General features: G+C 44.0%; 1 protein-coding gene across 1 annotated transcript in view; it reads right to left on the bottom strand.

Moving 5' to 3' along the window:
* Positions 1 to 24,159, bottom strand: part of LOC125756124 (uncharacterized) — a 145,690-nt gene that overhangs the window by 105,808 nt on the left and 15,723 nt on the right. Inside the window, exons 9-16 of the mRNA XM_049414206.1 lie at positions 15,696 to 15,838; positions 14,273 to 14,494; positions 10,969 to 11,231; positions 8,757 to 8,860; positions 7,667 to 7,790; positions 5,860 to 6,051; positions 2,841 to 2,963; positions 1,497 to 1,670 (exon numbers count right to left, since the gene is read on the bottom strand). Of these exons, the coding sequence (XP_049270163.1) occupies positions 1,497 to 1,670; positions 2,841 to 2,963; positions 5,860 to 6,051; positions 7,667 to 7,790; positions 8,757 to 8,860; positions 10,969 to 11,231; positions 14,273 to 14,494; positions 15,696 to 15,838 (1,345 nt within the window). The remainder of the gene's footprint in view (positions 1 to 1,496; positions 1,671 to 2,840; positions 2,964 to 5,859; positions 6,052 to 7,666; positions 7,791 to 8,756; positions 8,861 to 10,968; positions 11,232 to 14,272; positions 14,495 to 15,695; positions 15,839 to 24,159) is intronic.

Here is a 24,159-nt window from a genome sequence, read left to right as displayed (position 1 = left end):
AAGGACTTTTACAGGTAAGAGACAGCTGGTGAAATGAACTTGTTTTCACTGAATAAAGTAATATTTTTATATAGTTTTCAAAAAAAAAAAGAATATGTGTTCGATTCATTTACAAAAATAAAGATACATAAATCGGGAGCGAAGTAAAAAAAATCACGCCATATCCACGGAATGAATGATGATAAGTGGGCGAAGCTCGAGAGGGGGAGATCATCGGTAAACCGTAACTCTCCCATGAAAGTTAGCCCATTACATCATTAGAAAGACGTAAGACTGTGCGTATATTATACAAAATCAACTTTTATTTTGTTCTTGTTCGTTTGTTGTTTCGTTTCTTCGTTTGTTATTTTCATTTCGTCGTTGTCATGGCGGCTGGATTGCGAGGTCCCTTCATTATGACGGCTTTATGGTCCGTGAAATGAAGCGAAAGAGGTTCTTGTACTGGCTGCAGTGGGAAGTTTGCAAACACTAAGTCTATGCACGTCCCTCGGATCGTGGTAGGTTGCATATGGATACATCTGAGTGCGTATTTGGAAAGCATGTGCTGCACGATCCAGTCATTGGCAATGAGGTCCACGTTGAAGTCCCCAACCAGCACAAACGGATGGTTCTTGTACTTGTTGTCGTAGTCACGTAACACTGCGTCTATAAACGACTTGACGTCCCCGATAGACAGGTTGGGTGCGAGGCACACGGTCATGACGGCGATAGCAGACGGCGACTGAATCGGTGGACCGGTGTTTCGACGCGTGGTGGCGATTCCGGGCTCGATTGTCGGCTCCGCGATGGAGTGCCAAGCATGAAGCTTACCCCGCACCTCCACCAGTGTAACGACGTGGGATCGACGAGGACACGGAGCACGACAAACAAACACGCTTTATCGATCAGAGAAAGAACTGCAACGTCTTCTTCGCCCCTGCGCTGGGCCAAGAACACTCGCGCTGCTTCGTTGCCATCACCACTGGCACATACGCGCAACAAAGGCGGTCACGTACGAGCTAGGAGGGACAGAGCCACGGCTTTAGGAGCTTCGCCCGTAAAAAACACCGCTTTACTTTAAGGAACACGTTAAAATGAATCAACTGGCCCCTACTTCGGCGTATCATAATCACATGGTGAAAGTCAGCTTTATATAACGTGTCGTGTCAGGGCAAACAAGGACGAACCACAAAGCAGAAATGAGCAAGCACTGCATCTCTTCTTTGAGGTCCCTCCTGGTTTGTGCTTAATCTTTCACTTTAGAGTTATGGGCCAACTAGGCCCAACCTAAGTTTTATTGCAAACAAGAGATCGTTTCATTTGTTGTCGTAGTCATGTCATTATTATTACGGTGCACAGTCCACTGTCTCTACAAACACAGCGCAACGAGGGTACGTGTTTTTTATTTTTTTGTCATTTTTATCAATACTTACCATGTATATGTCAAGTATTGCTAGCAGTGAAAACAGTAATGGATGAGTGAAACATAAATATTAGGCATTAGGCAGGTTGCTTCAGTTAGGCGTGGACCGTATCTGGTTGGCCCTGATCTCTCTGAGCGCCTTCTCTCCGACCTTGTTGAAGATGACCGTCATGAGGGGGTTCTTGGGACCGCACACCCCGCGGAAGTCATCCAGGTCATTGTTGAACACCATGACTCCGCGATATTTCTCGCGTAAGATGAAGTCCATCTGTAACAAAGACCAGTGCTCAATGATAAGATTTTAATTATATTTATGCACATCTATTATGCAGTTTATGTTTTCAACGGTTATATCCAGGCTATGATATGTTTGAATGTTGTGGTACAGTATTGGCACTAAGTGTTGTGAATAGGCTCGAAGGGACGTGTCTTTGTTGCTTACTGCTAAGTCATAAAGCTGGTACTGTTTGTATTCTCCAAATATGCGCCATCGGACGTTACTCAAAGGTAATGAAGGCGTGACAAGGGTAAGTCAAAAATAATTTTAAAAAACAGTTGCGCATGGAGAGGACGTCAACTACACCTCGGTGCTCTTTTTTATAGGTAGCACTACTGTTACACATGAGGTTGTAGCTAAGGTGGGTACCTTGTTATACGTATGCCTTCGGTGTCAGCATGCACAAAATTTTCTTCCCGATGAAGTTAAGTATTGTAAACTTAAAATTTCACGTATTAATCCCTATTAATGCAATGTTTGGGGTGTCGCTTTGTCGTCATTGTATATGAACTAATTGACGCTGAGTAGAATTTACGGGCGCAAAAGCCATGTATGGCCAAAGAGCGCCAAGCAGTGATAATATAAACTAATCATCCAATTACTTAACTTGCGCGTGGTTCAAATGGTCAGATTCAATCATTCATGTGCAAAAAGAAAGATGTAAATTTAGACGGTCTGGGATTTGTTAACGTGTGACTCAAGCACTAAACAGAGGTTTCTCGCATGCAGCCAGCATCAGAATTGCATCTCCGTGCCCAGAAATCAAACCCGCGTCCTCTGTCGTGTTCATCAGGCACAATGCAGCAGTGACTGAACCATCGCAGTGACTTATGCGTAAATTATATAAGAATTTTCTAAGCATTACGGAAGCTCGAGGTTCACTTCGATTTCAAAAATAAAATGCGGAAAGAATTAAAGAAATCCCATGAAAGTATTGTCGCTTTTAAGCCTTGCGTCAGTTTCGCAGCGTAAGTTGGCGGTGCTAGTATTGTTTCAATTTTGGCAATTTGTTAGCGCACCTTCTTACGAAATAGAGAAAAATTGGGACGTGATTTTAACCAACTAAATGTTTTCTGCGACTACATCTCTTATAGCATTGACACAGAAAATAGAAATGAAGTTCAGCGAACTTAGTTGACGGCAGTTTCTGTGCTAAATTACCTTGTTAGCAACGCTTTCCTCATCTTCGTAGCCGACCCACTGGTCCCCTTTGAAGGCATAAGGACACTTGGCTTCGTTGTCGAACTTGCGTGTCCAGCCATTTGATTTGACGTCTTGACATATCTATAAAGATACAAAAGGAAAGAAAGTTCGTCTTAGTAGTTGTTCATTATATGTGTTGTGCGTTTGTGCGTTTTCTCAATTCACCCTATTAAGTAAGTACCTGCCTCTTGTAGAACGTCATCATTTCAATCACGACTAATATGTCGTCTAGTAAATTATAATCTTCCAAAGTTCTTTCTAGCTGTATGGGAGAGGCAGTGTTTACCTCCTAGAAGCTATTTCTGGACAATTTTTCTTGCCATATGACCGTGCTGAGCGGACGCCAAGTCCAGTGTTTTTGAGGGGTGGGGTCCATATTAAAAAAAAGAAAAAGAAAAACGCCACAATGCGCATGCGTCGTAACCAGTGTCGCACGGTGTCCCTGGCTTATCTTTTTCGCGTGGTGAGATATTTGCGTGCATGTAATATAACGATGCCTGTACTGAAACTGTCATTTTATTTAGTAATTAGTGATCATTTTGCTTTGTTTGCTATTTTTTAACATATCACTGTTCGCTTCTTATCCCGTTCACCACTTGTTTTGCCAGTTGTGTCGACTAGGGGTTACGAAAGAGCAAGATACATCGAGCTTTGGAGGAATTGAACCTACTGCATAATAAATTTTTCTTCATTGAACTTCATTTTGCAGTGTACTGTTGCATATGGTCACTTTGCTGAAGGCACTACCATGCTAGACGAGTCGTTCGACGTTCCGCTTCTCGCAAGCCATGTCAAAAGTATAATTTTTCTTTGTTCAAAATGGGCGTAACTGAAAACGAATTGGCACTATATTTCAAGCCTCAGATTTTATTTAGATATCCTATAGATCCTATAGATCCTATCCTACAGATTTCCTATTTAGGAAAAAACAAACCATGAATGACTCCAGGATAAATAGTTATTGAATTACAGTTTGATTAGAAATAATTTCTATAACAGGCATAAATTAGCTTATTATCACATTATTTTTTGCAATATAATATCGAACAGGCCCGTAGCCAGTAATTTTTTCCGGAGGGTGGGGGGGGGGGAGGGGAGGGGCACTTGCTGAAAACCTTGACTATTTGAGAAAAACACCTATTTCCATTATTTACTTTTGGTAAACACCTACTTCACAAAATGTCGAGGGAGGGGCGCTGGGCCCCTAAGCGCCCCCCCCCCCCTGTCTACAGGCCTGATATCGAGTGCCTTGAAATAACATTGTATCAATTATACGTATTTACGGATAGTTCTTCATAGGTGGCGTCTGAAAGGGCTGAGGCAAAAAAAATATAACTCCGCAAAGCGGAGTCATAATATTTCGATTGCCTGCTTCGCACGTGATGATGCAGTTAGTATCCTAAGAAATTAAGGAAGGTGCCAGACGGAGCAGAATATGTCACACACACACGCACACCCTCACATATAATGTATTAGAAAAAAGGATTATTCGGATGAAGAAGAAAATGCGACGACGAAAGGTTATAATTATAATTGAAAGCATCAAAACATGTCGCCTTGCAGCTAGTCTAACATAAGTAGTAACACTTTCTCCTTCTTGTTTTCCTTCTTCTGTTCGTTGAAGCAGCATACCTACGTCTCGTAAGTTCTGAAAACATAAAAAAATTATGAAACTTACGAGTTCCTTGCTCAATATTACCTGTTATTGATTGTGCGGGGATATGCTTTGTGTCAGGTTTACACCATCACTCAGCGACAAAATGAAAACGGTGAAGAGCATTTCAGATATACCTTATCAATTTCAATTGGCCGTAGCAAAAGGTATTTAGCCACACACAAAAAAAGATACCAGGCAGTGGCGGGAGTTCGCTTTAAATAAGGAATTCATTGCCTCAATACAATACAAATGCTATGAGAACAGCCTTATTATGTGGCTTCGGGTTCGTTTAAGCCATTTGTGGTTCTTTAGTTTTGCCTTTGCGCAAAATGTTTTCCCGTTTTTTATGCGCATCGAAACGCGGCTTTCCTGGTTGTTTATCGAATAGGGGACACTATTTGTACTCATTAGCAGAACGCCATTGTGTCATGGCGGTGGGTTCAGGTTTAGTTAGAATGTGCACCTCGAGAGCAGGGGCCGAACGGTGCAGCCTGTTCCGTTGCTGCACGACTGCTAAAGAATTGTGCGATTACTGCAGCTGAACATGTGATTCTTAGCTTCCGGTATGAAACTGATGCCCACCTGTGGGAAAACGTGAAAGAAGAAGCGAGTAAACGAGAATATCCTAAGAACTAAGTGCTATACAGGGCCAATTTTCTCATGTATCGAATAAAGCGCTGCTATATGAAATAAAGGAGAGAGAGAGAGAGAGAAATAGAGAGAAACGAAGAGGAAAGGCAGGAAAGATAAGCAAGCTTTGGCATGGTTGGCTACTCTACACATGAAGTAGGGGAAAGGGGAATTCTAGGTCAAATAGAGAAGAAAGAAGATAAAGAAAAAGAAGAAATGAAAAGTTAATGTTAAAACACACACACACTAACTCGCGCTTGTAGTTCACAGACGCTTATGAAGTCCGGTCGTCTTCAAGTAGCGCAATAGGGCTTTCGTGGCCCTGCGCATGCGTGAAACCGTGCGCCAACGTCACACAAAGGTCCACAAAGGGGTGCGAATGATGTGAGGGCTCTGCCCATAAACGCAGCGCACTCTAAGAAAAAAAGAGAGTATGTGTGGCTCCTTTCGGCGAGTCCTGACTTGCCACGTATATGACTCTCTTTAAAGAGACACGGTAATTCTCTTTTAGGTCCTACGACTCTCCAAAGGGAGCATAATAATCTACAAAGAGAGTTCACATGGCTCTTTAAAGAGAGTCATATACGTAGAAAGCCAAAACTCTAAAAAAAGAGTCAAAGGAATCTGTTTTATTCTTAGAGTGTGTTTCACAAATTCGAGACTGAAGTAAATGAAATACAGTTTACTCACCTCGTAATACCCCTTGAGCTCATCAGATCCAACGTAAGGGCCTACTTCCGGTTTGCCGTTAGGTATGATGCGGGCCTTGGGCCCGTTCTTCTTGGAGTCACGTAGCACGTACGTGCGACCGTAGTAGGCCATGCCCAGCATCAGTTTCTGCTTTGGGGCGCCCATGCGCACCAGCCGCTTCATGCCCTCGGCCTGCAAGAGCAGAGTGACACACAGCGTCAGTCCACGGAAACATTGTCACGTGGTTGCGACTGTGGGGAAGGCATCATTCAAACCGGCAAAGAATGAAGTCTTTATTGGGTGAAGCTGTACCCAGTAAAACAAAGCATTCACAGCACAACGATACACTCGTGTCGTGTGTGTAATTTGATTAGAACATTCGAAAACTCCCAAGAAGGTTCAATAGCCATGTTTTGGGCCGAGGGATCACACGTTTAACAGTTTTAGGCTGTGAAGCCCAGTCACGATTAACCCTTTCAGACGCCACCTATGAAAAACTGTCTGTAAATGCGTCAAATCGATACAATGTTATTTCGAGGCACTCGATATTATATTGCAACAAAAATAATGTCGGAATACGTTAATTTATATGCGTTGTAGTAATCATTCCTAATCACTTTGTAATTAACTATCTATTTACTCTGAAGTCATTCATGCTGTGTTTTTGCATAAATAGAAAGAAATCTCAGGCTAGAAATATCATGCAAATTCTTTTTCGGTTACGTCCATGTTGAGGAAAGAAAAATTATACTTTTGACGTGGGTCGCGGGAAGCGGCACGTGGAACGACTCGTCGAATATGGTAGTGCCTTCAGTAAAGTGATCATATGCAACAGTGCACTGCAAAATGTAGCTAAATAAAGCGAAATTTATTACGCAGGAGGTTCAATTCATCCAAAACTCAATGTATCTTGCTCTTTCTTAGCCACTTGTCGATACAAATAACAAAAACAAGTGGTGTACACAATTATGTACATAGCGTCTCAAAGGGTTAAGAAGAAAAATCAAGTGCGCGCGTTAATACAACCAGACATGCAGGGTTAACGTAGTGACGAGTTGCATTGGTTGAAATGAGTGGTATCAGTGTAGACATTTGGGAGAGTTGGTGTGGCTCCGTTTGAAGAATCAGTAGCGTAACACTAACAGAGACTGTTCTTTCTTCATTCTCTGTTAGTGTTCAGCTACCAAATCATCAAATGAAAAGAACTTGCGTCCACTTAACTCTGCTAAAAGCAGCGCTGAACCAACATGGGAAAACTGATTCAGATTCCTGGGACAGTGTGGAACGCATGTTTCCCGTACCCCCGCAATTTTGACTGTGCTCTCAATTTTACGATTCTTTAGTTTAAGTTTTGCGCGGGTGTACAAATGTAGTATACAACACAGTCGCCGGTGTCATGCCACGTAACATGCATGTCCCTATGGAGGTGCTTTGGCAATAAATAAATATGAAACATGAGTTTATAAAAATGCATAAAAGAGAAACCGAGGAATAAATGTATGCGTTTGACTTGCAGGACAGCATGTAGCTGGATGACAAGAAAGAAATCCTTATCGATTGGCTTTAACACATCCCACGGCTAGATAAATGTTGCAACCGCATGGTACGTTGAAAGCTTAAAGCAGTAAATAACATGACAGTAAAAGCGTGGTCTACGTGCACTGCTCACACGTGTTTAGGACCACCAAATGTTTCATAAAGATTTTAGGAAGTGGTAATGTGTCTAACTACACTATCACATGCGTAGTGATGCCCGAAGTACCTATTAACTTCATTTCAACGTTTGTAACTTTTTCTTTGCACTCACGATGGTGAGATCTTGGAAATAGGGCGAGTCTGCCGCCCTCTTGTACAGAATGCTGTGCATGTCCGTGAACCGGTTCCAGGGCCCACGGAGGTCGTAGGCAAGGACGTTGAACCAGTCGACATGTCTGCGCAGTGGGAAGAATAAATGCGGCACTCTTTATTTCCTTTAATCCGGTTCGATGGTTTTCCTTTTCTCTACGCCGGTTTGTTGTGTCCTGACTGAATATTTTTTTACGTCATCATAGGTAGCCGGCAGCGCATGACCACTTCCCTTTCCCTATGGTATATCACCGTATATGCGCCTTCCCCGGTGGGAACCCTTTCAAGCCTACGCGTGGACTATCGATAAAACACTATGCTAAAATTTTAATCGGCTAGGCTTACGAAATTCGTTGGTACGGAAAGGGAAGGTTAGAAATTGCAGGGCGTGCTTACTTCTTGGTTCAACAAGAACAACAACAACAACAACCACCACAACAATGACATCGACTTAAATTATTGTTATTCTTGCAGATCTCGTTTCTATTATTTTCAGATTTTGTTTGGTGTCTTAGTGGACACACTCACCCGCCACGGTGGTCTAGTGGTTATGGTGCTCGACTGCTCACCCGAAAGTCGCGGCATCGAATCCCGGCCGTGGCGGACGCATTTCGGCGGAGACGAAATGGTAGTGGCCCTACATACGTGCACTACACTACATACGTGCACGCTAAGGAGCCCCATGTGTTCGAAATTTCCGGAGCCCTCCATTCCGGCGTCCCTGGTAATCATATCACAGTTTTGGTACGTGAAACCCCCACAATACTAAATATTGAGTGGGCAGACTCTTCGTTCCAAATTTTTTTCCTTTTAGAGTAAGATCAGAACGAGTGCAAAAATGTGGACGCATGAACGAAATAGAGCAATGAAGGAAGTAATCTTTCAGCAAATAATCTGTTTGTCACTGATCATTTGTGACATATCAGATACTTGATTGCATCGTCTAAGCAGCGTTGCCATATTTGCTTGGATTTCTCACAGAAGATAAATGCCCGCTCCATTATTGCACATTTGTCGAGATCCGACACGGCATCAATCAAGGACATGCTCACCGCTGCATTTTAGGAATGTCGTAGCCATCGTCCAGATAGTTCTCCTCCAAGGGAACGGCAGCCGTCAAGTAGAGAGGATGGGCTGCAAAGGCTTCTTTGAGCTCCTGCGGAGTGAAAATGCCAAAGCGTGGAAGTCACCGCACAGAAGGGCACAGTGAAATAGTATTGGTGCAAAAGCCTACTTACAACCATCCAAACTACGCGATAAAAATGCGCTGAGTGGTGCCGGAGTCATTCAAATTGGCATAAAGCCCTTAAAAATATTCAGAATTTGAATTAATAATAAATTAGTTAATATTGTAAAGGCGTTTATTGGATGGCACTCAGCGACAATGCGTAATGGCGGCAGTCAAGATAGAGCACAGACTCTCAGCACGAGTGGTATTCTTTTATAAAGGAGCCGAAGAAGACGACCCACTAGAGGGCGTTGGAGAGGACGTCCCATCACAGTTTCAAGGCTTCGCTACAATATGAATAATTATTCGCATTCGTAAAACTAAAATTGATATTACAGTTGACTTAACGATGATAAGAAATCTGCAGGAATAGCTGTTAGCTACAATAATAAAAAAAGCAGGTTGGACTACCACAGGAAAATAAAAAAAAGAAAGTCACGGATGAGTTGTCATTCCTCTCATTTCGTCCAAAGCAGAAAAAAAGAGTGGGAAGCAAGCAGCATTCCATCGTAACAAACACTTTTGGCTAATTATTCTGCGTGAGTAGTAGCTCAATGGTGCCAGTTATGCTTGAGATAAAGATATTAAATTATACAACTGACTAACTCGAAACCGAACGACAAGCGTAAGATTGCAGTGTTTTAGAGTGCTCAACATACAAGAGAAGTTGTGTTTTGGAAGAAGGCGATTCCCGCAGAAAAAACCACGCTTTACGAGGCAGTGTGGTTACGCGTCGATCAGCCAAGATACGCATACATGTTCGAGCAAAATATCGCCGCTTTGCGAAAATGATTGTTGGGCAATGAAACGCGCATCGGTGGGACGGTCGCAAGCAATGTCGAAAGCCATATGTCTGTGAGGCAAGTTCACGCTGGCGTCGATAAATAGACAATTACTGTCGCTATTGTCAGGCTGTCATTTCAAAAACCCCAGAGAATCATAAAAGTGTCTAACTTTTGTGTTTTGAGCAGCACGAAAATAAATGTTCGCTAATATTTTCCGCTGGAAACGAAAACGCAGAAAATGTGAAAATATTATGTGACGGCACTTATAAGCGCACCAGAAATTGACTAGCCAGCTCAACTTTCTTTTTAATGAGAGCTTTTAATCGATTATAGAACATTTGATCTTCATAAAGGGATAGATAGATATTATGTACTTCCGAACTCTTAGTGTTGTGATGGCTGTCATAAATTCCTGGTCGTAGGTATGAAGGAAAGAAGATGATTCTTAAGGGCTCGTTTTCTTTGTTAGACACAATATTAATGAGAACTAACAGACAATAACGCCAAGGAAAGTATAGGGGGTGTGATCTGTAATATTTAGAATATAAATGTGAAGAAAGTAAAGTGGACGAAAAGATGACTTGCCGCCGGCAGGGACCGAACCTGCGACCTTCGAATAACGCGTCCGATGCTCTACCACTGAGCTACGGCGGCGGTCATCCTCCCGTCCACTTTATGGGGTATATATGTGCATTTAAACCTTGGAGTGTTAGTCAGCGCCAATCGCAGCCATGGCGGCGAGTGTGGAACACTCTTTTTCTGCCTTTCTGGCGTCACGTAGCACGTGACGCCAGAAAGGCAGAGAATATTTCGTGGGAATGTTGGCGAACGTTGGTCCTCAGACGAGTTTGCCGCGCGCTACCAGAATCTCAATTGCTTACCCCTTAATATCCAGGAATAGCAGTTTCAGTAACACTCGGTTAAACTCTGTACATAGGCAACGTACAGGGGTGACCAGAAGTTCCCAGGCAGCCCTGCCATAGAATTGCGTGGAATAGCGGCCTGGAAACTTTAGGCCTTCCCTGTACGTAGGGATCGCGCTCAAAATATTATTAAGCACGTTTGAAAAGACAGACCGTATCTATTCCACAGTCGTGTGAACCGTGAGAGCTATTGACGGTACAATAAAGCAATCGCGCCAAAGTGGCCTAGGTGTTCGTAAACAAGCATTATTTTCCAAATCTTCTCAGAGCCTAATTTTCTAATTTCAGAAGTAGCTTCACTCTTGCCACAAGGAAAAAAAACAAATACCTTTAGCAAGAGCGCGAAGTTTTCCTTGTCCTGTGGCCTTCCGCCCCGTTTCTCGTAACCTGGGTACTTCCAGATGATTTCGAGGCCGTCGAACTTGTAGTCCAGCATCCAGCGTAGGGCACTCCACACGAACGCTGCACGGCTCTCCGGTGTGCTGACCATTTTGGAGAAAACCTCGCCGCCCAGGTGCCATCCACCGACAGCCAACATGGTCTTCAGGTAGAGGTGTTGGGTCTTGAGGTTGGTGAAATTCAGGTATCTCTCTGTGTTTGGGAGCATAATGCAAGATCACGACGAGGGCAGGCTCGACAAGGAAGAAAACTGTAGCGAGACGCCGCTGCAAAATGTGATGTACGGAATGAGTAAGCAGAACTCAAAAAAGGAGGAGAAAGAAATATGCGGAAGGATAGGGAGGTTAGCCAGTTCTCAGACTGGCTGGCTACCCTGTGCCGGGGAAGGGAGTAAGGGGAATAAGATATGATAGAAAAGAGATATTAAAAAAGGCAACAATAGTAAAAATAGGAAGGGCGGAAGGAAAATAGAATATACGGCACTATTTAAAGTCTGCCTCTAAGTCCAGTTGTCCGCAAGAAACGCAGCAACGCTCTCGAAGCCTTCTGTGCCGAGGAGCGTCTCGGCCAATGTCCTAAGACCCTCTCCTCTAACAATGAGCGAGTAATCCTGATCGTATTAATCATTTGAGACACTCTCATACATAATTTGTTGTAATGAAATTCTTCGGCCATCATACAGCTAACCAAATAAATTTTGAACACGAGAACAGCAAAATATGGTGCTACAATTTTGTCAGGGAACTATCGCACAATCTTTGCAGCAGACAGAGTGTGTGGAAATGGCAGTAATCTAATACAAACACAACCGAGAAACACGAAAGAACAACAGCACACGTCCCATACCACCTTCATATCTCTATATATATTTTATTGAAAATGTACAAGCGTCTATACAGGATTTAATATAATCGCTTGTGATTAACAAATCAGGACCCGTATAGCAAGAGAGCCGGAATGACAATATGTGTGTCTGCCCCATACATTACAGCCCGTAGAATAGAACGAGTGAACCTTCTTTATTTCCAAATATAGCAGTAAGCTGCCTGTAAGCATTTGCTAACTCCTGCCGCCATGTGCTACAACCCGTAGGCTTCCATTCTTCATATTTTCTTCTCATGATTCTAGTCGCTCGTGAGTATATGAACTAGAAAGAGAAAAATAAGAAACGAAGCGAACTATCGCGCGTATTCTACAGGCTGGCTTCCAACCGTCAGTTCCTCATCGTCGTGCCAGGTTATTGAGCACCACCTGTCTTGAACACACATATCTACAACATCAGGCATTACGAACAAGTTCATCCTAGGGAACTAATTAGGGTAAAGATGAGATATGGAGCGTGATTCCTTGACTATTAAATATTTCGGTGGCTAAAAAAACAAATCTGGAGCACTTTGCTGTCAACCAATTTAGTATTATACGTAAACTATATTTTATAGTGAATGCGGCTCTTTACGCATATGCACAGTTTGCTTATTTATCACTGTAACTTAGGTGTGTTGTGTGCCATGAAGGAAGCTATGTAAGCAGTTGTATTACGTATTCATGGGAACGTTTCTTTGTCTTATTTTCAGAGAGATTACGCCCTAACATTTTGCAACATCAGTGAGTTATATGCAGTTGGACGCGTGAACTGGCACTGAACGATGGAAACCTTAGCCAAGCTGCCTAAAAGTGGCCTTTTCTTTCGCTCTATAAGTTCTGTGTGCACTTCCATTTATTATTATTACTAACCTCCAACTCTCCTGTTACACATTGTCAACGGAGGTATGCAGCTATCTTTTGAAGTTAGCACCACCGCTGCAGAGCAGAATAATTTAATACAGATGCCTTAAATTTTTGAGGTAGACTGCTGAGACTCATTTATTTAATATACCAGTTCAATTTAGAAGGGTGGCGGATTGGGCTTGTTGGCATTCGACACTTAGACGACAAAAAAAGAGAGGAAGTGAGTGACCCACACAAGCGCCTAATTCTAATTAAGTTTAATGCATGAAGAACGAATAAATTATAATGCCTGTGTCCATTTTTTCGCGCCTTCCTCATCGTGCAGTTTAATATCTTGAATGTTTTTAAACATGCAATTACTATTATAGGACAGAGCGAGCCTACTTGCCTGACCCATTTATTGATTGGTATTTTTGTACTTTCTCTGCACAATTAGGGTAGGTGTGGAGCCTTTACATATATTTGCTAAAGTATACACTATAGTGTATACTAACGCTTGCGGTACTCCTTCATTGCGCGAAGTATCTCTTACTCCTCGTCTGACAGTATTGCTGCTAATTCAAGTGTCCTTTAACATTCTATTAAAGTATCTGAGAAGGGTTGGTCGTGCTCTGCAGCTCTAATGAGCTGTCTTATACCACTGATGACGTCCGTTGTAGAATGCTCGTCGTAAAAGCAGTCTGTTTCATAGACTGACTAACTTGTTGGCTTGATTTTACTCTAAATCATCTCAGTGAACATTTTGTGCACTATTGAAATCCCGCTCCATTCGCCTTACCTAATTCCCCAACGGGACTATTAATTTTGAATTCTTTAACGAATTAGCTTTTGCCAGTGAGCATATATTCGCATTAGTGACACAGGTCTGGTAAGCTAGAACTCATGAGGCATTGAGCATGAATGACCGCAAACTTTTCAAGTATAGTACGCGCCCCATATTTTTGAGTGAAGAATTTTTAGAATTTTGTTATTTCCCCTTGTCTAGTCGCACTTCCGGGAGATGACGATAAACCACATGCGTCTAAACTCATTCCTATGCACACATTTAGCTTCTGTCTCCCGTTTTTCGCTGTAGAAACTTACTATCAAGGTTGCTTGACCCCTCTTGGTACTGCCTCTCTATCGTCGACGTGCTTAGGATATTGAGCTCGTTATGTTTCGCAACAGTACATTATGGCTCTGCTTATTCAGCATACAAGCTCCACCGGCCATCAAGTAAAAACCTTTTTGGGCTCATTTCTCTTTCCTTGATGCCACATGGTATTTGAGGTCACACTGAAGGGACCTGCAGTTATCTCCTGTACATTTTTTTCTGTTAAGATGGTTAAGAATAAAGTGACATATGTTTCAGCTTGGCTATCGAGTCAAACATTGCTCACGTTAGCTTCAGAAAGTTAGCTTTCGTTGACTTCCGTTGCGTTGTCAACGTTTGCACAAAATGTGCACAGCTTGCTTAATAGAATCAAGGACATCAACTACATCATTAGTGTGGAAGTGGAACTCACGGCTATCTTCCTGGTATTCCGGAATCATGCTCTTCAGCTCGAAGGTTTTGTCGTCGATGCCGGCAAACGCCAGCACCACGAAGGTACACATGTCCAGCGGGACGTCTTCCACCTGGTAGTTCATGGGACTAGGGCGCCGGCTTGCCCAGCCGTAGTAGTAGCACACCACGGGCACCTCGAACTTGTTGCGAGGAATCTTGATGCCCTGAATTGCATCGCTGCCTGTCGCAAGACATGAAGCAAAGGAAATATTTTATTACATGACACTAGCTAACGTTTCGAGAGTTATTAATTAAAATTCATGTTCGGGGCAGTTGTACGTAACTGAGGTGAGAGTAAGCAAGGGAATGCAAGTTGTCTGGAATGCACACCGAAAACGTCATTCTAACAGCAAATATGCAGATGCCAATCTAGGCATAATAAATACTTTCGATAGTGTCTGTTCACGTGCATCAAGTTAATAAATTAAAGTGGGCGTCTTAAACGTCGAAAGCGATGATTACGAGGCATGGCTTAGTGCGGCTTTATAAAAATTTCACGCGTAGTGAACAATTCTGCAACTTGATTTTATTTAACGTCCACATAAATAAAATACACGGGTGTTATTGAGTTTTCCTCCCCGCAGACATGCGGCCGTCATAGCTGGTAAATTAATTCGCACCCTTATGCTTAGCTGAACGAGGTCACAACAGCTGAACCGTTATGGCGGATCTGTCTGCAATTCGCATCGACGAAAAATTAACACGAACCCCTGCTCATATGAGACCGAATTCACAAATCTTCTATTTCTTAAGAGCGTTTTCACATTGGTCAGCCGGCTTCGCTGATGATATGTGCCTCATCACGATCGGCTGAAATATTCTCTTGCGAACATTTTTGACGTAACGCGTTTCTGTGTAACAGACCCTGGTAGTTCGCCGTCTCATAAGTAGTCGTGAGCATTTCTGGTTCATATATCACCATGTGAAAAAACAAGTCATTTCTCAGGTTATTCTACAGGTTAGTTCTTATCATATAGTGACAATATAACTTTATTGGTGTGTTTAATAACCTGAGGCTGAATTCACAAATGTTTACGTTTTTAGTAACGGTTTCCCTTTGGTCAGCCATCTGGTTCTCACAAAAAAAAAAAAATCGCTCATCAAAGTTTTTGTAGCTAGCTGCCCCGGATTTCTTCATTACTCATAGAAACAAAAGGAACGAATGCACAACATTTATCAATAGCCACTGATCCCGGCTCCGCAGATTTCAGGTGTTGACATGAGCTACTTGTCTCTTTATGATAGGAGACAAATTTTTTAGATCCACCTTGTCTAAATCAACAGTATAAGTTTCACGAAATCTAAGGCAAAAAAAAGTTAAATACAGTGGGAGAAACTTTGAGAGCATATCAGAGTCCCGTAAAGGGTAAGTAAAGTGATACCTTTGCTCACTGCAGCTGCTGGCTGCAGAAAAACAGCTGGTAGGCATATCAGCAGCGGCACCGTGAACCACATGTTCTCCTCCGTGGTCCTCCAAGTGCGGAGTGACACCGAATCCTCGAGTCTCGTGTCGGCCGTCGCGCGGCGGAGGTGTGGGTGTCAGCGGCTCCAGAGCGCCGACCTCTCTTACTCCGCGATTTCACCAAACGGTTGCAACGTTGCTTCCGATTGCATCTTGTCGCACAAGGAAGAGTTGTCCCTTATCTCGAGGAAAGCAATACTGATCGCCTAATGGGCAAGCAGATCACGACAGTGCATCCGGTGCGATGCCCAGTGCTGTCTTGGGCGGGGCGTTTGATGCGAACGCAACCAAATTCATGCTAGTTGGCAGAGGCGGCGCTCTAATCTCTCTTCGTTCCCTTTTTGAACGTCCCCAGCGGTAGGCAGCGTTATCTTAACTCACTGCAGGAAGCTGGTTGACCCGTAAGGCAACCGCTGTGTAGTGGCAGCTAGGCATGGACGACAGCGGGCAACCGGCTTTTGCTTCTAGCGATTGCGTGGGACTCCTCTCAGTGTGTTTTCGGTCGCCGAGTAGGCAGTTCTCCTCTCTCCTCCCTTCTGTCTTTCCACGTGCTCGCGAGTGCCCTTCGCATGTTTTAGGTCTTATGACGTGATTCTCTCGTCTTTCTGTCGTTTTTTTCTCTTTGGAGTTTTATTAATGTCCACTTTTGGCTCGAAGGTCGAGCGTGCCATGCGGCGGCGCGCAATTTTGTTGTTGACTGCGTCTATGCACGTGCGCGCCCCTCGCTCATTCGATACTCCTCTCTAGGCCGGATTTTGTCTTTTGTCGGCGCTGCGCGAGCGTCATGCGTGCGCTCGTCGCGAGCCCTTGCGCACAATCGTTCACGCATGGATCGTTGTCACTGGTGCTTGCTAATTGACCGTTGCGTAAGCGGAACTGTCCTCTCGTAGTAGCTTTACATCATCGCCAGTCCCTTGGTTAAACGAAAGTGCAACCAAGTGGTACTATACCTCAATGTGAACTTTAAACTCAGATTCTTCTGCCCGACAATAGAAATATCAGAACATAAAAATTTAGGGGCATAATCACTTATAGAAACTTCAGTTTAGCCCGCACGAGACCTACTTGAAACAGCGCCTGACGGCAATTGCCCAACTGTTCAAGTTCCTGGGTGGACAAAGCTGGGGTATGTCGGTAGATGCAATGTTATAATTGTACAGAGCACTCTTTCTCGGGTTTCTGAGATATAGTCTCCCTGTACTGACCAACACTTGCAAGACAAATTGTCGCGTTCTCCAGTCTGCACAAGCTCAAGCACTCAGAGCTTGCTTTGGTTTGCCAAAATGTGTGTCAACAGAGGTGGCTATTGCCATCGCCAGAGAAAAACCGATACAAACGCATATTGCGGTTGAATTGGGAGCTCACAAAAAAGATTTTGCTCGAGCTCATTGCCACCACCTTGCAACACTGCCTTCAGGAAGGCCGCAAGCACCATACCGCGCAACTATCTCGAGCTATTCCGCCAACCTTCCGTCAGGCTTCAGCCCCGCATCAAAACCACCGATTTCATCTAGGTGTTTGATTCGTCCTGCAGTGCACCTGAGTGTGCCAGGGATCAGGAAAAAAATCTCAGTTGTCATCGCCTGTTCTGAAACAGGTATCTCTGCTTCTATTGCACGAGAAGTACTCCGGCCATGTGCATATTTACACTGACGGCTCAACGGCTATCCGGCGTTCGTCTGGAGCAGTGGTTGTTTCTGTTGGTTTGCGGCTGAGGAATTTGCAGCTCTTCGCACTGCACTTTGTGTTGTCAATTGCAAACAACCGCAGCGCTGGTCGATATTCAGCGATGTCAAGGCAACCCTATAATCTCTGTTATCAGCCCTGCGGCATGGATCGTACGAACGACTGGTATTCGAGATCAGACAGCTCATTTATACGTCATTTTAGAAAGGACACCACGTGACATTTCAGTGGTTGCCAAGTCACAGCGGCGTGATAGGCACAGAGAACATGCTGATAATGCTACTCGATTAGCTTTGAAAGGCGGCAGAGAAGAGGCTATACACTTTTCAAGGTCTGATGCTGCTGCCAAGCTTCGAATGATCGCACAGGACATTATACGCTCTCCACCGTGATAGAGCAAGTAGCAAAAACTATCGGCAACATCACCTGAACGCGTTGCTACAGTTTCAAATACCAACTTGACCCCGCCGAAGAGAGGCCACTCTGCTATGCCTGTTATCGCTAAGAATGGCTTTCACAAAGTCATTTTCATTTCGTACAGGTATAGCCGACGACGCTCTTTGCGACGTCTGTGGTATCGAGGAGACTTTGCAGCATATCTTCTGTGACTGTCCTCGCTAAGCTGTGCGGATACGATCACTCGCATTTGCTCTCGCTCGCCTTGACCACAGACCGGTGTCGCTAGCAACTGTCCTCGAATGTCATCCCGAAAAGTCATCGAGAATTAAAGCAACAAAGGCATTGTTAAAGTTTCTAAGGACAACAGACTTGCACTAGCGGCTGTAGCGCATGCCGCACAAGGCTACCGGACTGTGACGTTGTGTGTGTGCTCCCCTTCTCCTTCTCTCTCTCTCTTTCCTCTTCTTTCAGTCCCCCCACCCAATTCCCCTGTGCAGGGTAGCATACCGGTTATGCCAAACTGGTTAACATCCCTGCCTTTCCTCTCTGTCCTGTTTTCCTTCTGTCCTTAAATTAATGTTTATCATGGAACGCACTCTCAAGAACGAAATTGATTAATTCCTGGACAATGATCTAACATTTTCTGCAAACAAATTTTCACAGCATCAAGCTTCCTATAACGATAGCGTGTTCTTTAACATATGGACATTGTATCTCCATTTGTACGGTGTCATTACCAACCCGATGCAGCAGGAATGCGGCTTGTTTTCGTCAGGCCATGGGTTTTTACCTTCTGCTTGCCCTATCTGCATATGTCAATGCCCTTGCCAATTATGTGACTCATTCTCCTATTATCTCTCTGTAACCTAAGCGAGCGTCCCGCTCGCCGATTTTCCGATTGTTACCTTTGCTGCTCTCTTGAGCATTGTTTCGGCACAATCCAATTTCGGAGCATACGTATAGTTCGTGGAATGTTGCTCGCGTGTGACCGCTGTTGCACTGTCTTTGCTAATCGGCCTCGGGCCTCATTGCTATGCAACCTGTACAAGAGCCGATTATTGGTCCCCATCAATACGCGTAGTGGAGTTGATGTGACCGGGAAATTCTGTTGGCGCTATTCTTGAGTATTGCGCTTTGTCGAATATCCCGTTAAGCCGCAATAATTCAATACTAAATTCTCAAATATCCTGGTGTGGATGTTGTTCGCCAAAATTCGTGCGACAATATGAAAGATAATTTTGGGCGAGAATTATGAGAAAATACAGTAATTTCAAAATATGTACAAAAATCAAACAAACGAGCAAATATGAACGCAACCTACTACTACTCAAAGTTAGGAGGTGAGGACGAAAGCTTTTGCATTTGGCAGTTTATTGCCGTTAGCGGCTACATATTCTGCTGTATAGAAGCTGAATTTCGTGCGGTTTAACAGCGTAAGCTACTATGAGCGCAGACATTAAATTACTCATCCACAACGAACAGCTCTTTCACAATTCCTTATCGTCAGCTACAGCAGCATCAGATACTGTCACGTGTGAAGCTACGTATAGTTGCAGATGTTGCATGACAGATGCATAATATTGCGTCAGATGTCACGCCATACCATATGCACGAATAGTGAGCGCCTCAAAGCTGCCCGACCGTTACAAAAAGGCTGAGTGATGGTTCGCCGCCATCGTCAGCAACAGCAGTATCGACAACGTTGCTTTGAATTTGAGTAGTAGGTAAAACTCCATGTGTCACGCCATCGATATTATATTATTTTCATCTATTCCAAGGAAGTTCCAAAATATCTCAGCCACTTACGCACTACAAGTGACATAGAGGGCATCGTCTCAAACTACTTGTGATGCCCACTATGCAAGCTTTCCCTTCTGAAAGAACGGTAGCTAGATAATATAATTATAATATCTGGGGTTTAACGCCCCGAAATCATGATATGATTATGAGAGACGCCGTAGTGGAGGGCTCCGGAAATTTCGACCGCCTGGGGTTCTTTCGACCACCACACGGGCCTCAAACATTTTCTCCTCCACGGAAAATGCTGCCGCCGCGGCCGTGATTCGATCCCGCGACCTTCGGGTCAGCAGTCAAGCGCCATAACCTCTAGACCACTGTGGCGGGGCAGAACGGTAGCTAGAAAAGATAGGGAACAAAGTAGACGTTAAGGTTGTGTTCTCTGCTCCGGAAAAAACTATCAGTGCTCTGTCAGCGCGTGAATGCTCAAACCACACAAAGGAGCGCTTGCACAACAAAACATCAGAGGCAGTTAGTAGCAGGCGCTGTGGGTGTTGTGTACTTGATCCCGTTGACTTGCGGTCAGGAGTACATTGGACAAACGGGCATATGCTTGAACGAGCGTTTAGAGGAGCATTATTGTCATGTTAACACAGTCGTTCAAGGCAATCTCGGCATTCACTGTGGAGATTGCGGTTGTGAACCGGAACGTGAAAAGTGCACCGTTGTCGCGAAACATCGTGAGCAGCTCACACGTGAAATCATAGAAGCTGATAAAATGCAATAGCTGGGTGACCTCTGTGTAAGCATGCCTTCTGTTGCCCTCACGAAAAAGAAAATCGCTTATCTGGCTGTGATGCAATAGGTTGTGCGACTGCGCTGATGTGTGCTGTGGTTATCTTGTGTTTATATTTCTAGCGCTTTCGCTAACAAAGTTTAGTTGAAGTCAGCGCCTGTGTTGTGTCTTCTCATCTGTTTCATACTGCGCTGTGCAAATATGTCGATTCGCTCCCGAGCTAGCTTTTTTTTTTGCACAACTCGAATTGGCTTTTTCAATAAATTACTTTGGGTAACCACACCTTTTCTCTTATTATATTATGTCGTACGCATGGTAAACCTTAACAGTTGCGCAGGCTTCCCGCCTTTTATTTTCTGTTATTTTTATCACTGGGTGCTAAACCTAGTCATATGAATTGCATAATGGATGGGCCCTTCATAGCAGCCCAACCGATACACAGGACTGCGCCACGATTCCTCGTCAACGGGTCAGCCATACCTTTCTCTGTTGCTCGGTTAACGAGGGCGCTCTAAAGCTACCCAGCCATTGCAGATTATGCCACAACACATCAGCAGCAGCCTGGCCACAGCTTTCTTCATGACTCGGCTAGCGCGTCCGCTTTCATAACCTTAGTAGCAGTGAACCGATTATCATGACCCTTATAGTCTGCCACAACCTTGCCGTTGTTTTGAGTGAAATTTGCATTTACAAACATAAAAGAGTCCGTAGCGACAACACGACAACACATCATCCTTCACAACGTGCTTTTCGGATCACAAAGCATGCCTGAATGTATATCGAGAAATGTGTGCGCAATAAACCGCTATATTCTGTGCTAAGTACTTGCAGTAAGAGCCATGACAGAGTTTATGACGGGATCTTAGGGCTCACTCACAGCTTCGACAACTCGGTGTCGCGCGACCGAGGTTGTCGATATTGTATACTCAAGTCGCAGAGTGACCTGTCACACATGGTCGCTTTCAGTCCAAAAGCGACAGTTTTAGGGGCGAAGCTCCTTAAGGCGGCACCCGTTCGTCCCTCGTAGTCGTAGTCGTAGTGCGTAACCAGTCTTACGCTTTGACCTCCAAGGTGGTGCAGGTGGGAGATTTTTCCTGTGCGTTGTTGAACAATAAAAAATTCGCAGCGTGCGCGTTAACTAAAAGCCGAATTCTTCTGTCTCTCATTCCCCATTAGCAGCCATTGGCATGTTCCAGTAGGAAACGTTAGTAGAAGTAGAAGTGTAAGTGTTAGCTAAAAGCCGACTTCTTCTGTCTCTCATTCCCATTAGCAGCCATTGTTTACCTCCAAGGTAGTGCCTGGTGAGATTTCTCCTGTGCGTGATTAAACAATAAAAATTTTGTTCAAAACGCCGTTGATTGATGAAATAAACCAACGAAAGACGCCAGATGTTTTGTAAAAGCAAAACGAAAGAACGCCAGATGTTTCTAAAGCAAAACAAAAAGACGCCAGCTGCTTAACGAAAGACGCCAGATGTTTCCAAAGCAATGGTTTTCTAAACAATGAAAATTCACAGCGTACATGTAAAATTAAAGTGAGCTGCAAGCCGTCATAACTCATCGAACCTTTAGTATAAACGCGCCCGATCTCACGTCGGTGATGATGTACTGGGCAGAATTCACGGAAGATTCACGGTTTACCGATGAACCTCCGCAGCTTCGCCCACTCATCATCATTCACTCCGTGGATATGCTGTGATTTTTTTAACAGCAAAGCTGTTTAAAGGGGCCCTGCAACACTTTTCCAAGTAGCCATGGAATGACTTCACTAAAGGAACTTATTGCCTCGCGAATCGAACGCCACAAACAATTTTAGAATCCGTCCAGTACGAGCGGAGTTAGAGATTTGTCGCACGCTGTAATTGCTTTCTCTCTTCTCTCGCCCCAACGAAAGCGCTGGAAGCTAAGCAGGGGGGGATGGCACAGGGGAAAAAGGTACGTCACGCGCGCCTCCCGACCTTCAGCACATTTTCTTTCTTTTTTTTTTTTTTCTTCGAACGCGTGGCCTACTTTCAGTGCGATCGAGCGCGCGCGCGAGTGAGTGGCGGCCTCTCACGGCAGCCGCAGAAACTACCGAGCACGCCATGTTCAAATCAGCCAATGGCGTGGAACCTGCCTGTGACGCCGTAAGTATCATGTTTTTTTTTTTTTCTTCGAGAGAAAAGGAAGCGCTTTTTAGCTGATTTTGCGAATTTATTGTAAATGCCAGGACGCGTGCTGCGCTATAATGTTTGGCTCGCGTGTTCTCAGGAGCCTCGACTACCGATCGGCAGCGTTTTCTGACCATGCTGAAAAAGTGTTAACTTCTGCTTCGTCGTCAAAAACTCCACAGGTGGGTATGCGCCAGAGGAATTGGGTGAGCGCCGCTACCGAGTACAGTAGGTGCGAGCGTTAAACGAAGACTCTGCTCGGCGAAGTGGAGTGCGTGAAATACGTGAAAGATATAAAGAGAAAGAGAGAAAGAGATGGAAAGAATGAGAACGAGAAAATACAGAGAAATAAAAGTAATAAAGAAAGAAAATGATAGAAAGACAGAGAAGGACATAGAAAGAGAGAGAAAGAGAAAGAAAGAGGAAGAAAGAAACGGACACGAAAAAGCGATAGAAAAAAAGAGCAAGGCAGAAACAAAAAGAAAGAGATAAATGACGAGAAACAAGGGCTGAGGAAGGAGCATACAGATAGAAAGAAAAGGAAGTAAGAAAAATAAAAATAGAAAGACAGCGGGAGAGAAAGAAATAGATAGGAAGAGAAAGAAAAGAATAGAAAGAAAGAAATACAAACAGAGAGAAATAGAAAGAACGAGAAGAAAAAAAAAACAATGACGACAGCTTCGCACTAGTCGTGCCAAGCGTGAAGGAAGATCGGAGCTGGGCAGCCTTCTTTGTTTCTGTTCGGTTTTTCTCTTCCTTTCATCCTTTCTTTCGTTCTTTTATCCTTTTTCCGTTTTTTTTCTATCTCTTTTTCTCTGTTTATTTTTATTTATTTCTTCCTATATCTTTCTCTATTTCTTTGTCTTTCTTGGACTTTCCATTTTTCTTCCTATTTTTTCCCCCTTTTTCTTCTCTCTGTCCATTTCTCGCTTGCTTCCGCTTTTTTTTTTCTATTTCTATACGTGCTTTTGCCGGGCCCCTAGAGTAATCCGCACTTATCACCATCAAGGCGCTCGAAGAACAGGACGAAGAAAACTTCTCCTTGGTGCGAACGCGCGCTCAATATGCTACAGATGACTATGCTATTCGTGGTTTAGCCTGCGTTACGCCAAGCTACGGACAGCATACGATGACGGCACACGACAGCATACGCAGCATACGACAGCCCGGCCCTTTGAAATGCTCCGCACTTCAAAAAATAAAGATAAAAAAGGAAGGCCACCCTGCTGCAGTCTTGCTTCAGGCTTGACACTAGTGCGGAGCGGCCATAATTTTTCTGTCAGTCGCCTGCTACTAGAATTTGCAGTTACTAGAGTGGAAATTCTAGCAGCGAGCGGCTGATTAGAAACGGTGGTAAGGGATATAAATCTACTTAGAGCGGGTAGTGTCCGCCGATAAGAGCCATGAGACTGAACTAACTAGAAGAATAAGAATACTATAGAAGACATTTGGCAGGTATTCTCAGATCATGAATTGCAGTTCACCAGTAAACCTCAGGAGAAAACTACATAACAGCTGCATCTTACCAGTACATACCCACGGGGCAGAAACCTGGAGGCTCAAGAAGAGGGTTCTACACAAAGGGACACTAAAGTGAAACAATAAATCAGTTTGGAT

The sequence above is a fragment of the Rhipicephalus sanguineus genome, chromosome 3 (assembly GCF_013339695.2).
Source record: "Rhipicephalus sanguineus isolate Rsan-2018 chromosome 3, BIME_Rsan_1.4, whole genome shotgun sequence".
Classification (NCBI taxonomy): domain Eukaryota; kingdom Metazoa; phylum Arthropoda; class Arachnida; order Ixodida; family Ixodidae; genus Rhipicephalus; species Rhipicephalus sanguineus.
This window is presented reverse-complemented; position numbering and strand designations above follow the sequence as displayed.